At 36.2% G+C, this 15839-nt stretch overlaps 1 protein-coding gene across 4 annotated transcripts in view; it reads right to left on the bottom strand.

Annotated features, from left to right (window-relative positions):
• Positions 1–828: 828 nt before the first annotated feature.
• The window catches only part of LOC132930232 (transducin-like enhancer protein 4), a 41479-nt gene continuing 26468 nt past the window's right edge, over positions 829–15839 (bottom strand). For all 4 annotated transcript variants that reach the window (XM_060995982.1, XM_060995980.1, XM_060995983.1 and 1 more), the window contains 11 exons: positions 5517–5618; positions 5282–5335; positions 4599–4690; positions 4238–4407; positions 4003–4142; positions 3813–3883; positions 3021–3270; positions 2716–2895; positions 2375–2590; positions 2026–2253; positions 829–1928 (listed from right to left, as the gene is read on the bottom strand). In XM_060995982.1, the coding sequence (XP_060851965.1) occupies positions 1821–1928; positions 2026–2253; positions 2375–2590; positions 2716–2895; positions 3021–3270; positions 3813–3883; positions 4003–4142; positions 4238–4407; positions 4599–4690; positions 5282–5335; positions 5517–5618 (1611 nt within the window). In that variant the 3' untranslated portion in view covers positions 829–1820. The remainder of the gene's footprint in view (positions 1929–2025; positions 2254–2374; positions 2591–2715; positions 2896–3020; positions 3271–3812; positions 3884–4002; positions 4143–4237; positions 4408–4598; positions 4691–5281; positions 5336–5516; positions 5619–15839) is intronic.

Genomic DNA, 15839 nt, shown 5'->3' on the forward strand with positions numbered 1-15839 from the left:
CTATAGCAGTGTAAAAACCATATATGCGCGTAGACGGAAAAAATAAAATGTATTGATATTCGGCTGTAAATTATTGTAAAGTTTTCTACTGGGTAATACATTTTAGGTTGAACTGTGATAGTTGACGACAGGTTTAGTTCTATACACGTAATATGACTTAAGTTCGACCAACTACTATACTAATAATCCAAAAATACACGTATTATCAAAGTCAATTAAACACAATTTGTCCACCGAAAATATACGAATATACACAAACGTATTTTAAATCCAATATATTGAATTAAACGAAAATTTTACACCGAAAATACACGAATATACACCAACGCTTTTTAAACCTAAAATATTCGTGATTTCTTAAACGTAAATAAATTTAACTTTGATCTTCCAATAATATACGTATTATCGACCTCAATTAAACACAATTTGTCCACCGAAAATATACGAATATACACAAACGTATTTTAAATCTAATATATTGAATTAACCGAAAATACATGAATATACACCGAAAATACACGAATACCGAAAATCCGTTTACCAGGCCATCTAAAATTATTCATTCTGAATTAAAAAATGGTTTGATGTAATTTACATATGAATAAAACATATTTAGGTAGGCATACATACAAAATTATACCCAGGCCGCAATTTACATAAAAAATCAAAAATGGGATGCAATTTACAGCGATCCAAATATTATTAGCTAAAATAATTAATTATGTACTATGGTTGAATACAATAATATAGCAGTCATTTGTACATAATAATATACAAATAAATAACTGCTCTGATTAAAGTGGCAAAGAGTAAAAGCAAATAACCAAATAATAATAAATTGGTTCTTTTATTTTCTGATTTTCTGTATAAATAATGAATTGTACAGAATTCTATATTGAACACTATACATTAAAAATTATTAAACAAAATACTTGGTTCTACATAGCACAATATTATAAAATATCGGGGGAAATGTATTAATTTAAATAAACATAAATAATTATTAAATAACAATAAAATTTTAATTTTTTTTTCAAAGGGTTCTCTATTTATTTAGGTACAAAAGATGTCTAGAGATACCACATCATATTGATTTACCTATTAGATCCTAATGAAAAAAAAAATTAACAAAAACTTATAAGGTAATTTTTCTAACTACTATTTTGTACAAAATAGAAAAGAACAAAGTTAACACTTAAGAAAATAATAAAGTAAATACAATACTTAAAATGTAATAATAATAATAATAATAATAATAATAATAATAATAATGATAAAAAATATTTATGCATTCGAAAGATCTTTATTGTGGGAACTTACATGGGGACATCATAATAATAGTATTTTATTATTTTATATTATTCACAAAATAGTTTAAGTCAAAAACTGTCAACAATGCTCGTATTCACAGTGATCGTTTTAAATATCAAAGTATTAATTTATGAAAAAACAATGAAACTTTGATTAAAGCATAAATTACCACGAGTATCAGTTTTAAGACAAATGTTATATATATCAAACAATTGATCTCAAATATTAATTAATAATGTTTATAATTACATACATTTTGACGGTAAAAAATTTTAATCAACAGATTCTGTTTTGTTTTGTATATATATATATATATATATATATATATATATATATATAATATGCTACTTGTAAATTAATGTTTACAGACTAAGTCACAATAGTCATAATATTAGATTGGAAATAATTATCACAAAAAAATGTTCAATAAACGCTAGATAAACACCCGGAGTTTTTCTACTACACCTAATGAACACCGAAACGATGAAATTCTCATTTTGCATTATTTACTAGTAAATAACTTCGTAAACAGTCGCTTTCTTATCTCCGGAACCAGTTACGATATATTTGTCGTCGGCCGAAATGTCGCAGCTCAACACCGAAGAAGATTCTTTAGACTAAAAAAAGAACAGAAACAAATGCATGAGCAAAAATAACAAAAAAATAAATAAATAAAAAATAAAACGATTTCCAAAAAATGGAAGTTTCGCTCACCTGGAATATGGAAGCGCCGTAAGGTGTGCGCCACGCATTTAGCAAATTGTCTTTGCCCGTCGACACAAACCATTTACCGCACGTCGCAAAGCGCAACGACAGCACGCATGACTCGTGTAGATGCAGTTGATATTTGTCCGGTTTGAGGGCGTGCAACACTTCGACGTTGGAGTTCTCCATGCCGACTGCCAACCATTCGCCGGTCGGACAATAACCCAGCGAGAATATCTGTGCGGTAAACATTAAAAAAAAAGTGTTAGATCGACTTGTAAGTAGGCAGTTATACACGGTACACGTATAGTGTATACGAATAAAAGAACGGGCTCAATTTCGTGAGAGAGAGACGTACCTGTGACGAGAAATCGTGTTGCTGTAGCTGTCGGCCTTCTCTGAGGTCCCAAGAGCGGACGGTGTTGTCCAGACCACCGGTCCACAGTTTCGAACCGTCCGAAGAGATGTCTATGCACGACGCTCCGTCCGTGTGTCCTTGGAACTGTCTCACCAATGTCTGATTGTGCAAGTCCCACACGGCTATGTTGCCGTCCGAGCAACAGCTGAAGCACACCTGCGGGGACGAGGGAAAAAATATAGATTATTAGATGTCGGACGATAACGTGAAAAATCATTAATTTGGAGCGCCTTGTCGGCAATCCGTTGTGGGCTATGGTATTATTATTTTTCAGTGCGTACCTTGGAGTCCGGACTGATGGCCAGTGCGTAACACGCCGGCGCGCTGGACGTGAGCTCGGCTTTTATTCTCGGCGTAGGTGAGGCTAGATCCCATATGCTCAAATTACTGGCTTCTCCGCCTACGATGAGCGTCCGGCCGTCCGGCAACAGTTTTACAGATCTTATATAGTTATCACGTTGCTGCAATCAAAACAATTATTGTATTATTAATACACATACACGTCATCATTTTATCACTTAAGGTCATTTCCCTCTCCCTACAAAAATACGTCTTCTTACAAGTTTAAATGTATTATTATACGTACCAAACAGTCTAGTTGAGATACGGGCGACTTAGACCCGGGTTGACTGATGTCCCACACCTTTACGCAGCCTTTGCCGCCGGTATAAACGTACTTGGTGGGATTGCTGATGGTCACGGCACACACGACTTCGCCGTGCCCGAGAGTGTTGATCTGACGGGCGTGTCTCGGGATGCCGGGACCCATCAGTGCATCAGGCGGAAAGGGCACCGGTTGCATTTGACCTTCGGCGCTCACGTGAAACGAATACGCTCTTGAAAAAAAAAAGAAAAAATACGTCAATACTAACGTCGTCGTCGAATGTCCTTGAACGCATGATATATGCACTATGCAGCTAGGGTATGCCTGCATATACTTCACGATTCCGAGAAAGGATCATTTATTTTAGTTTTGTCGAAGACTCTTTTTCTCGAATAACTCAATATAAATAAAATTTTATTTCTTTTTCAAAAAATAGCTCGGAAATATAATGCACTGAAAAAGTGATAGATGAGTTGAAAATGTTTATGGAGGTAAAAATGACGACTTAAACAACAGATATTTTGTCATGGAAAGTTAAAAAAAAATTTTCAGAAGGAATCGCAGAAGATTCAATTTGTTTTGCATAAATTGACAATAAATTCTACCCACGCTATCTTGGAATGTCCAATTCGAAATGTAGGGTTAATTAAAAACTCGTCTACAGTAGACGCATATAATTTGTTTGAGTTTTTTCGAAATTAAGTGTTTGACGACTTTCTGCCACACACCACGCAGTGCCGCGTTGCAAATATTATTTATATAGGATGTACTTACGGTTTTCCGCCAGGAATTCCCAGCCCAGGTCCGAGGGGTGCTCTCATTTGTGCGTGAGGATCATAACCGACCTGCAAAACATATCGTCGATTAGGGATAATAATTATTATTAAAATATGCATTTGAGCATATAACACACTCTATGCGCGGTTATTGATTAATGGCTGTTGTCGTTAATAATAATACTCACCAATGCCGGCCTGGGGTAACTGTTTAACGCAGCCGATGGCGGCAAGTTGTTGTGGAGGGCGCCGTAAGCGCCTGCAGCAGCCGCAGCCGCTTGAAGATCGTGCGGATTTGCACCGCCAGCCAGGTAATGCGGGTATTGCGCTACAAAAAAAACGAGGAAAACGCAAGTTAGTCTAATGAAAAAGTAATTTACAATCGATATTTGATTGAGTCGCATTCGCTGTTTTTCTTATTACCTAGCGAAGGTCCTTTGACCCCCATGGGCTTCATTGAGGAACCGGCGGCTCCGCTACAACCGCTGCCGCCGCTCGTCGGTGTGATCGACTTGGATATCGGTGTGCTGGGTTTGTCTTCCATCTTCTTGGTGGATGGAGTGCTTGCATTGGACGAAGTACCGCTACGCGGGCTGTAATAAACGAAAAATAAAATATAAATAAATGAGTGAGTGTATAAGTAATGCATCCGTCGTTGAAATAAATATAATAATATACATCATACACATTACCTACACATATGTAGAGTATACGTATATTCTAATAACGAGTATAAGCGATGATAACAATAATAATATAAAAAACATTAGTATGTAAATTATACCTGTGTGGTCCGATGTGTTCCTTTTTGGGTTGTAACTTGTCAATTCCATTTTCTCTTGGCGAGGCTGTACCATTAAGCGGTGAGACGGGGTCCTGTGAAACGGAATATTATACATTATGTTAATACCTGCAGCGACATTGTTCGGCTATTATTACGAGGTTTCGTTATCCTATTATACACGGCAAGCATTACTTTATTTATATATATATATATATTTTTTTTAAACCCGAAGTATTATTATTAAGTATTGCTCGTTTATACATAGTTAAGTAAAATATAATGTAGTAAGTACCTACGCAAAAATACATAATATGAAACGGATTTTTTTTTTTTTTTGTAATACAAACATAAGATACAACGAATTATAATTCAAGTGATACTAATCGGAAAAAAAAATCAAATCATATTAATATATAGATTATGCTGTATAGAATTTGATATTCTATACTGTAGCAGATATTGTAAGTTTATAGAGAACATGTATACAGTATTCGAACGATTATAGGTTTTAAAAAGTTGTTTTACGTACAAACGTTTGCTCTAAACGGTTATAAAGCTAAGATAAGGTTTCACTAAGTATATTTTGTATTCTTCCTTTCAGTATCAAAGTATAAAAAACTTATGACTTGGGAGCGTATATTTTTAAACGGGACAAGGAGCAAATGATATTATATATAACATACCTCACTAGCATCATCAACTACCAAGTCTTGATCGCTTTTTTCACCATCGCTCGCCTGTAAACGATAAAACGAAAATAAATACAATGAAAAACGATTTAATAATAAGTTTAGGGGGAGGGTGGCGTGAGATGAGTAAACGTAGTATAAAAGTTTAATGGTAGAAGTTTGGCGAAATGTTATATGGCGCATCATGTGGCGAATCGATGTATACATAGGTTATAAGAGCAGAACTTACGTGACAATCTTTTTCTTCCTTTTTTACTTTTTTGTGCGGTTCAATATCCGGTGAGCTCCTGACGCGAAATTTCTCCCTTTCCGCAGGTGATATAGAACTCCTCTGTGTAAATAAAACGAAAAAAAAACCATAAGTATAATAATAATAATAATAATAATAATAATAAAAAAAACGTTAACCAAACATTTCTGTTGTTGTTGTACTCGTCGCAGGTATAGGTATGTTTATACCTTACGTGGGTATATCATATACACACACACAAACCTATATCTATTTCTCGTCCTCTCTTTATACACGATGCAGCGTGTGATTTTGGCCGCTCGTTAAAAAAAAAACCGAGTAACCAAATATTTGAATTGAACTCATATATATATATATAATATTATGTGGTTTTTTTCCATCGTCGTATGGGTCGAGGGTTGTAGGAATGCGTGTTGCTAGTGTACGTGTGTGTATCGTTAGGGGGAATATAACATTTGTCGAAGTGAATACGAGGAAAAAAGAGCCAGGAGGGCGATGGCGGGAAATAAATAACGTGTGTCATAAAAAAAAAAGACGGAGAAAAAACATGTGGCGCGTTGGTCGTTTTTCGCCCCAGACCCCCCGCGGCATACTCACACGCACACACGCGCACGCGAGCGCCCGCGTACCCTAAGGACCCAATAAAAACATCCTACCACCCCGCGCCCTCGTACGTACAAGATAGTTAATCCAATTCCCGGGAGCCATAAACGGACAAGTGAGGAGGGAGTGGCGGGTAGTTTATATATATATATATATATATCCGTACAGTGTACACGCGTATAATGCGTGTATATATGTACAATATATATATGTGTGTGTGTATGTAGGTACATATATATATACACGACTTTGACGACGTCGACGACTACGCGCGGCGGTGGCGAGGGGGTGAAATAAAATAAACCTCTCGCGTCGGCGAAAAAAATAGAGTCAATTCCCCGGGGGCGCTAGAAGGCCAATTGCCGGGTGTGGTGTTAATTGCTTTTGCCCGCGCCCGAATCCCGACGAGAATACGACACGATAGTTAATTTATATAGAGGCGCGTCCTACAGCGCAACGACGACCGACTGCGTTGAATAAATTTCGTTAAATTGAAACATTTTATGGCGGTTCGCCGCCCTTAATCGAGTCTTATACATACATATATATATACTATAGTATAATTTATATATAGGTGTTATATACGTGCGTGATGAATTCGTGGCTGCTTCGCTTTCGGTTCTCCGAGACTCACGACGGATTCTATCGAAGGGGTCTTTTTTTTTCTTATCTCATACAAGCCATCGAAATTCGTTTTTAACGAACATAAAAACTCACGGTAATAACAAAATCGATCGTGAAAACATTATCGTTGAATTTTCGGTCCGCTTTTTTAACGGAGGGAGGTTTTTAATTTTTTTTTTTTGTTCAACAAAGAGACGCGTCGCGTACTACAAAATAACGAATTTCCGCGACAAAAAAAAGTGTTTTTTAATGAATATATATATTATTATATAGATAGAAATACGACGACAACGACGAACAAGTTTTAAACGACATTATTGCTACCTACCTTTATTGTGAGTATATATACACAACACTCACTTAACCCTCTAGACAGTCTTCATCACAGTCAATTAAGCCCGCGAAAGTTCGCCGTGTTTTAACAAATTTCAATTATGAATATAGTTTTACAAATTACTCGGGCTGCTAATGACGCCGATGACGCAGAGCGTTAATGAAAATTTAATTTTAATTGAAAAGTATCCATATTTATGCCTATATAACTATATTAATACTAATTATATACATATCTAGTACCTATATAAAGTACACTATTATTGAATTTCAAAACCTACAGCACGATATTTACATAATTGATCGTCAAATAAAAACTGCACACGCATTGTATTGTATATAATTAATATAAATACAAATAAAATACCTACTCGATAATTATCATGAAATCGGATTAACGACCATTGCTGTAAATAAATGTGTTATTAAAACAATTTTTATTTTTAAAAAACCCAATCGTTGTTTATCGATATTTCATATGTACACAATAACAGAATAAAAAACTTTTCGGGAACTTTAAAATACTATAAACACGTAATATATTCATTATGCATATATAGTGAATTAGTGATAATGACGCGTGTGCGCTTGGCATGATGCGTCATAATTAATACGATATGGAGGCGTCGAAAAAATCGTATTTTATGTTTATTGTGTCGGTGGATACATTGTAATGAAAACGTGAAGACTCAGAACTGACAGAAGGGATGTGATGGGGTGGTGTAGGGTAGATACGCCGTTGATGTTTTCTTGCGGCTGCGAAGCGAGCAGAACCGCCACCGCAGCAGCAGTGGCACACGGCGGCGGTGCAGTGTGTAATATAACTTCCGAGACAATTGACTGTGAGCGGGAAGTGAAGAAGCACGGTGGTGTCGGGGCGGACGAGAAAGCTTTTACCGTATACTCGCAACGAGTGAAAACGAGGTAAAGCGCGGGCGGAAGAAGGCGCGCGCTCTACGAAGTTGTTGTCGACGACGATGGCGGTGGCGGTGGTGGCGGCGGCGGTGGTGGAGACGCCGTTCTCGGTTTAAACTTCATCGAGAACTAATCGGCCGTGTGTAACGCGCCTCCTCACCCACCGGTCCAGACGGTGGGTAAACTTGCACAGCATCTCGCGTATACTATCCATATATATGTACATTACGCACGCAAGTGTGGGGTGGCGGAGGCGGCGGCTTTAATTCATTCATTTGCAAACTTGTAATCGGCTCACGTCGTCGTCGTCGTCGTCGTCGTAGTACTGACATTATATATATATATATATATATATATATATATACATATAAAGGTACCAGCAGCGGCGGCGTCGGCAGCAGAAGAGTTTTTGCGGGCCGGAGAGAGGAAGAGAGAGACGGACAGACAATGACAGAGTGCCAGAGACTGAAAATAAGGGGAGTTTTGCCGCTATTGCACGTGGAGCTATATTGCTTCAAATGGTGTTGTGTGTGTGTGTGTGTTATTTCTTGTTGTATACATATATATATATATATAAATACGCGCCCGAGGGTATAAGGACAAGCCGTGAGGGCGGAATATAGGCAACAAAAACCCCCCTCGTCCCGCAGACGCTACCGCCGCAGCCACGTGATGAATTCGCCGGCTGGGATTTTCGCGTATTTCGCCCGGGGATTAATAACACGCCCCTCCGGAATCCAATCACGTCTCCCACCGTACCACCACGGCCTCGGCATCGCGTCTCTTCTCGCGACTGCTGTTTTGATAACGATCTCCTCCGCTTTTTCTCCGCTTCCTATTCATCACCCGCTCTTCCGCGTATAAGACTCGCACACACGCACGCGGCTGTCTGACAGATGATATCGTGGTCTCTCTCCCTCACGGTTTATATATACCTTCATTGTTGTCGTCGTCGTCGTGTTCCATAATAATAATAATAATAATAATAAAGCAAAAAGAGGGCGAAAAAAGACGTCGTTTTCGGTAAAGGTTTGAGCACGATAACAATAAAAACGAGATAGAGTAAGTGCGAGAGGAACAACGCGGCTTTATATTATACGGTAGACACGACCGCAAAATTCCGCTCAGCCCCCTCGTTGGAGGAAAAAGCCGAATTTATCAATTGACCCGACTCGTTAAGATCTTTACAGGCGGTGATTTTTTTCCGCCCGAAATAAAAACCGAGGGGATCGCGACGTTTCTTCAACCGTAATAATAAAGGACGTACGTTCGCACGACGTATATAATGACCCGTACATATTATATAAATAAGGGATGAGGGTAGTACACGTGACAGAAGGGGAGGATACGACAACCCGATCAGCTCTCGTTCATGTAAACGACGTACGATATTATTGTTTATTCCACCATTAAATTTAAATAATAAAATAATATTATAATCTATATCCTATACGAGGGGAGCGTCTCTCTTGCTACATTTCGCTAAATTAGAAATAATTAACAACGAATCGTATATAATACAAAAATCGATGAAGAAACAAAGAAAGTAGGTATTCTATCAAAACGCAATTCTTGCTCAAGACTTATATAATTATGTGTGTTGTATGATAATAATATGTCAAACGTCAACATGAATCTTCGCGTACTCTAAACGTAAACTAACGTATAGTGTGTCGTGTTTCGTGTGTGTGTGTGTAAACGCGCGAGCGCCAGCGAATAGGACGATGTGCGGCGTTTTGTATAATTAATTCACACGCGATAGTTTATAATATATATTATGCCAAACGCTAACGCTGCCGCCGCCGACGACCGCGACGGGTTTCCGATTCCACTTGTCTATCGTGTCGTTATATTAGTTATAACTTATAATAGTATAGGTACCTACAACAAACGTTTAATTAAACATCAAACGACCCGACGACGGCGCATCAACGCTATTTATTCGGTTTTACTTGTTACGCACAGGGAAGTCGACCGCCAGCGATTACAAACGAGACAGTGCCGTGCAATGACAATTAATACATGTATATTATATACAGAGTGATTCGCCAAATATGTTCAACGCCATTCTAACTTTTTCAATTTTAAATAGGTATACTAAAGGATCATATTATATATTTTCAAAAATCTCCTTAGATTTTTATACCATTTAAAGTATAGTATCTTGTGATGATACAAACTTTATTTTTTCATATGAGAATTGCACCTTTTCCTATTTTACTATGCATTATTAAACAGATCATTTTTTTAAAGTTGTTAATATATATATATAAATCGAACTTCGAAAGTTATTAAAACGTACGTATACTAGGCAATAGATCCATGATAATAATTATTATAATTTATATTTAATAGGTTTGAAAAATATGGGGTTATGATGAATGAAAATTATAGTAGGTAATAAATAAGAAATTGGTATTAAAGGATTATTATCTTAAATAGTTATACGTATTATACAAAATGTATATCCAATGATTGTACGAGTACATTATATTCATTTTAATAACTCAGAAATAACTACTCGTTTGAATTTGGATTTATATATAGGTATGAATGATATATCAAATTCTTTTAAAAAAAAAGATTGTATCGACATGGTAGTACCTATGCATTAAAGATAATATATAAAAAATTTAAATATTTGAAAATTTGTTTCTGAAGTATGTGTAGCTTCCATGAATTAGTTTGAATAAATACATGATTAAAGAATATAAAATAGAGGGGTGAATAAACTATAAATGAATCAGAATCACCCTGTATATACTATAGTCAGTAGTCACGGCGTGTCTATACTTACAATAAACACGTTACGCGTGTTAGATTTAAATCCGTGTCTTAATTATACTATAATAATACAGTATACACGTCGTGTTATTACACACATAATATTATACGTATACGCTGTATACGGTAGGTACCAGGTATAGCTATTACAAAGTACGCATACTACCTTTTGGCTTTTAGTACCTTTAATAATTTTAAATTTATCGATTTCAGATATTTATCTGTGCAGACAAAATATGTATATGACTAAGGCTATATGATATGTGACTTGAGAAACTTGTTTATGGCGAGTGAAGGGAGGATCGTGGAGAAAGGACAACATTTTAAAATAATCGATGAGAAAATAAGGCGCCAAAGGATAATAACGATAATAATTTTCGAATCGATATATTAAATCGTTTTCTATTTTTTCTATGAATAGGTAATTAGTTTTGACGGATAAACAATGAAATAAAAATTAAAAGCTAATACTCAGGTACACATTGTCACGCGCCGTCCGACGTAACCCTACCTTTACTAACGAATTTATAGTAATTGCGGGCAAACAATAACCGTATAATCGAGACAATATATATATATCATAAATGTTATATAGTAAAAAAAATCGTTTTGAAATCGTTCGTTGGTGGGCAAATGCGAATAAATTATGCGTGCTTGTGTACAAAAAAAAATAATAATAATAATAAATAAATAAATAAACGTAAACGCCCGAAAATAATTTTAATTTAACGCGACCACCACTCACGTGTAGTGTTGACATTATATACAACCATACATTATATATATACCTATTAAAATAGGCACTGTCTTTGTTACGGCGCCATTTATGCGTGATTTGTAGCTACATTTACTAGTAAATGAGTATATGTCCTATATTAGTGTATACCTACGTATATTACTACACACAAGAAATATTATAATATGATAATATATACAATGAATAATATGTAATATCGAACGGCATACGTTCACGCGGACGAATGTCTATTTTAACATTATCGTCACGACAAGGTAAATACTAAATAGGTATATGTCAGCAACTTTGTGATACACACCGCGCGTGTTTAACGAAAACTCCACATCCCGTCTATATAAACCTGGTTCGCCTCTTCTCAGTTTTCATCGGTAGAACATAATATTATAATATAAATAAATAATGTAATATACCTATTGTATTTTAGCGGGTAATTTAACGACCATTGAAATGAAGCGGACCTTGACTACGGCTGGGGCGGGTGGGATGCTTAAAGCCGGACCAAAATTCGTAATGTTATTGACATTCACCTATTTATTTTGTCATGAATATCGTCGTTGTTATAATCATATTATATGATTTCAATTAAACGGTATGGTTCATCGGGTCCGAGATTGGCGGTTTTCTACGACACTGATTCTCCGGGATGAGCACGTGTTTTAATAAAACATTCACGCTTACGTCGTTACACACACGCGCGTTAGTTTATGGCGGCAAAGGGATAACGGGATATATACACTGTACGCCCAACGCGCAATAATATAGTTGTTGTTTTCGGAAAACTCAATTTCTCTCCAGTACGGCGTACGGTGATGGTATAAGATGTGTGTATATATACGGTCGGTTGCGGTTTATCGATTCGGCTACGGGTATGGAGGAGATGACGGTGGAATGAACACAAGTATAGGGTTGGTGGCGGAAAGTGGTATCCCCTATAGTAATACCGTGGAGATTAGTCGTTGCGTCTCCGAAATTAACCCTTTTCGCCCTCGTGTTAATGGTTCCGATTACAATAATTATTACACGTCGAGCCCCTTTGAACTCCTGCCACCACCAATCCATTATTAATTATAACAATATCGACCGCGATAAAAATAATACTTTTCGCCACCTATCCAAGACATTTTAGACATTAATGATACTTAATATTTATGTTTTTCGCATATTGCGCGTAGATGACGCGTAACATTTCTGTAAGCCACATAATAATATATAGGTACCTAAGTACCTACTAAAAATATTCATTTTAATTTAATAAAATATATTTTATACGGGAGAAAAAATATTATTCAGATGTTTATTGTACATTGCAAATTTATAAGAAGGAAATATTTTATGTAAATCACATATACAATGGCCAAATGGGGTTTATTTGAGTACCAGATCGGTCGAGTTAATCGCGTCCCCTATAACCATTATTATTATTATTATACGGTCTCAAAATACCGGTAAATCCGGTACGCAAACGAGTCATCTCTTCTGACGACCAGATGCCTATATCGAAAACCGAATAAACCACAACTGTGGTGTAGTATGTGCTATTAGAGTTTATAATATATATAATACCTATTGGCTATTACCTATATATACGTTCGTCGTGTGTGTATCGCAACCTGTCACTTCTATGTTTAAAATCCATACTATAAAGTATGACATTAATGACGTGATAAAAAAACGTATGTTTATTGCAACTTCGGATATCGATTTTTTTATCGCTGTATGCCGAACAAAATTTTAAATAAAGCGTTTTTTTTTTATACAATTCCGCAAATTAATACAGACAAGAAAATAAAATCATTCAAAATACACACGTATATATATTTGTTTTCAGATAATGTTAGTCGAACGTTTCAATGGAAAAAAAAGTATTAATAATGATATGCAATTATACGCTGAATATTATGAAATGATGCTGTTGTAATCGTGTTTTCGGTACGACGGTACCTATATATAATTAATAAAAATATATTTTGTACAGCGCTATAACAACAGTTAGAAATAAAACGAAATGTTTTATAATCTATATAATATTTATATTATATGGAAATTTAATTAGATAACAAATAATGATTTGTATGCGATGTAATCTTTACAAAAGTCAACGGAATAATTACAAAGCATTTATATAACAGCATAATTTATTTATCATAATATATATTAATAAAAACATGTAACCTATACACTTATCATACTCGCCGAAATGAGAAATTAAGAAACAAAATGGATATCGTATTGTAGGTTAGGAAGAAATACTTATCGTACAACGGGCAGTTTAACCGAACTTAAACGACAGCGTACGTGATTACGAAAGGGAAAAAAACCAAATATTAGCTGCCGTTCGCTATAAAACAAACGATTTATAGTAACCGTAATAATAACAACGTGTGTCGGGCTAATGTCTTTTTTCGTTGTGGTCAGCCAAGGTCAAAGGCAATCGAAAATTCCCATTAAGACTTGGCAGTTATAAGCGGGAGGACGTTCATATAACGTCGTCGTGAAAATGGCTTTTAGCATACCACGGCCTGGTGAAGTAGGTATATAGGAAAGGTTTTTCGACGCACTGGCTTAGTCAGTATGCAAGATGACTGCACGAATACCTTCCGAAAGCAGTTTATAAAAATATTATTGTTTATCGTAGATACACATTATAGTAATAATAGTCCAATGACTTATTCTCAATTGAAACGTCAATAACACATTATATATACACAATATGTACATACAGTACATACGCATATAATATCGATCACATTACAATTTCAAACGATTAGAGTTAGCTGTAATTCAACGTTTTCCCCCGTTCGTCTCCGTGTACGAGCGCACGCATAAAAACGTCAGTAGCACGAAAAAAACAGTCTTGAGGGATTTTTTATATTTTTTTATTACTATGTCGACCTCGTAATCCGTTTCTTCGAAGTCTTGTTTTATACCATTATTTGATTTTTTTTCCACCCCATCCGTCGGCACAACTATACGCGAGGGTATTTTATGTACGTGTATACAGTATACATATACACTCTCACACACATCACATAAAGCCTGCGGGGTTATTCCCTAGAAAGGGCCGACTGGTTGATGAAACGGACCGGAAAATAACGTTACCGCATCGGCTGTACAGCTCTTCCTCCCCACTTTATCGTTACGCCCTTAAACGAGTTTACCCTCTTGTTACACCGCTCTGCCGATCGAGGGTTCATGTTATATATATATATATATATATATATATATATATATATATATATATATATATATATATACACATATACATATAACGAGAGGAAAAAAAAGAAAAGAAAGGAAAAAGAAATAACCTCGATTTTTCCACGTTTTCCATCCCCACGGGGGATCGTCGTCGTAGTAGTAGTAGTCGTCGAAAAAGGGCCGTCCGTCCAAGACGAAACGGATTGTTGGCAAGAAGAAATATCTCGAGCGGAAAAAAAACTAATCCTCGATTACGGGGGATTTCCACGGATTTTCTCTCTGCCGTTTTTTTTCTTTTTTCATCTCCCAAGTTTTCTACACAAATAAATATACGATTTGACGACGACGATACTATATATTGTGTAGTAGTACACCCGCCATTCAATAACTTTACACAATATATATATATATATATTCGCTTTCGGCGTTTTACTTTATACAATTCGATACTTTACAGGAACATAATATACAAATAAATCTCACAATATATAGGACTGTCGTCGACTTCACGGTCATTTTATACTGCGGTCGAACGCGAATGGGTTTGATCGAGTGTTTGCAGTAGGTACCTGTGGCTACGATAGAAATGCTTGTGCGGTTCGCGTGTGTAATCGGAAACTATATAATATTATAGTTGACGAGCCCTTCGACTGCAGGCCCGTATTGGATTACGACAATATGTATAATAATATATCCGACGAATTACGACAAACCAGAGCAGACGGACAAGAGGAAAATAATATAAATAAACGCCGCACGTATTATATTTTGTATATACGAGTGTAAATAATATAAAAGTGTATATGTCGAGAAATTAATAACTGTTGAAAATCACGGGCGGTCGCGTCAAAAATGGGCCACGAGGGTGCGGCAACGGAATAATAATAATAATAATAATAATAATAATACGGGACGCAGCAGCGGCGGCGGTCGGTTCTTTTGTGAGAGGAAATAGAGGGTAAAAGCGGGACCGATCCCTATCGAATTTGACACGCATTTAAATTCGTGGGGAGTGCGACCAGATGACATATACATATGGATGAGGTTCGTTCCGATATTACACACGCGAGGCGGCAGCCAACCCTTAT

The sequence above is a fragment of the Rhopalosiphum padi genome, chromosome 4, assembly GCF_020882245.1.
Source record: "Rhopalosiphum padi isolate XX-2018 chromosome 4, ASM2088224v1, whole genome shotgun sequence".
Taxonomy (NCBI): domain Eukaryota; kingdom Metazoa; phylum Arthropoda; class Insecta; order Hemiptera; family Aphididae; genus Rhopalosiphum; species Rhopalosiphum padi.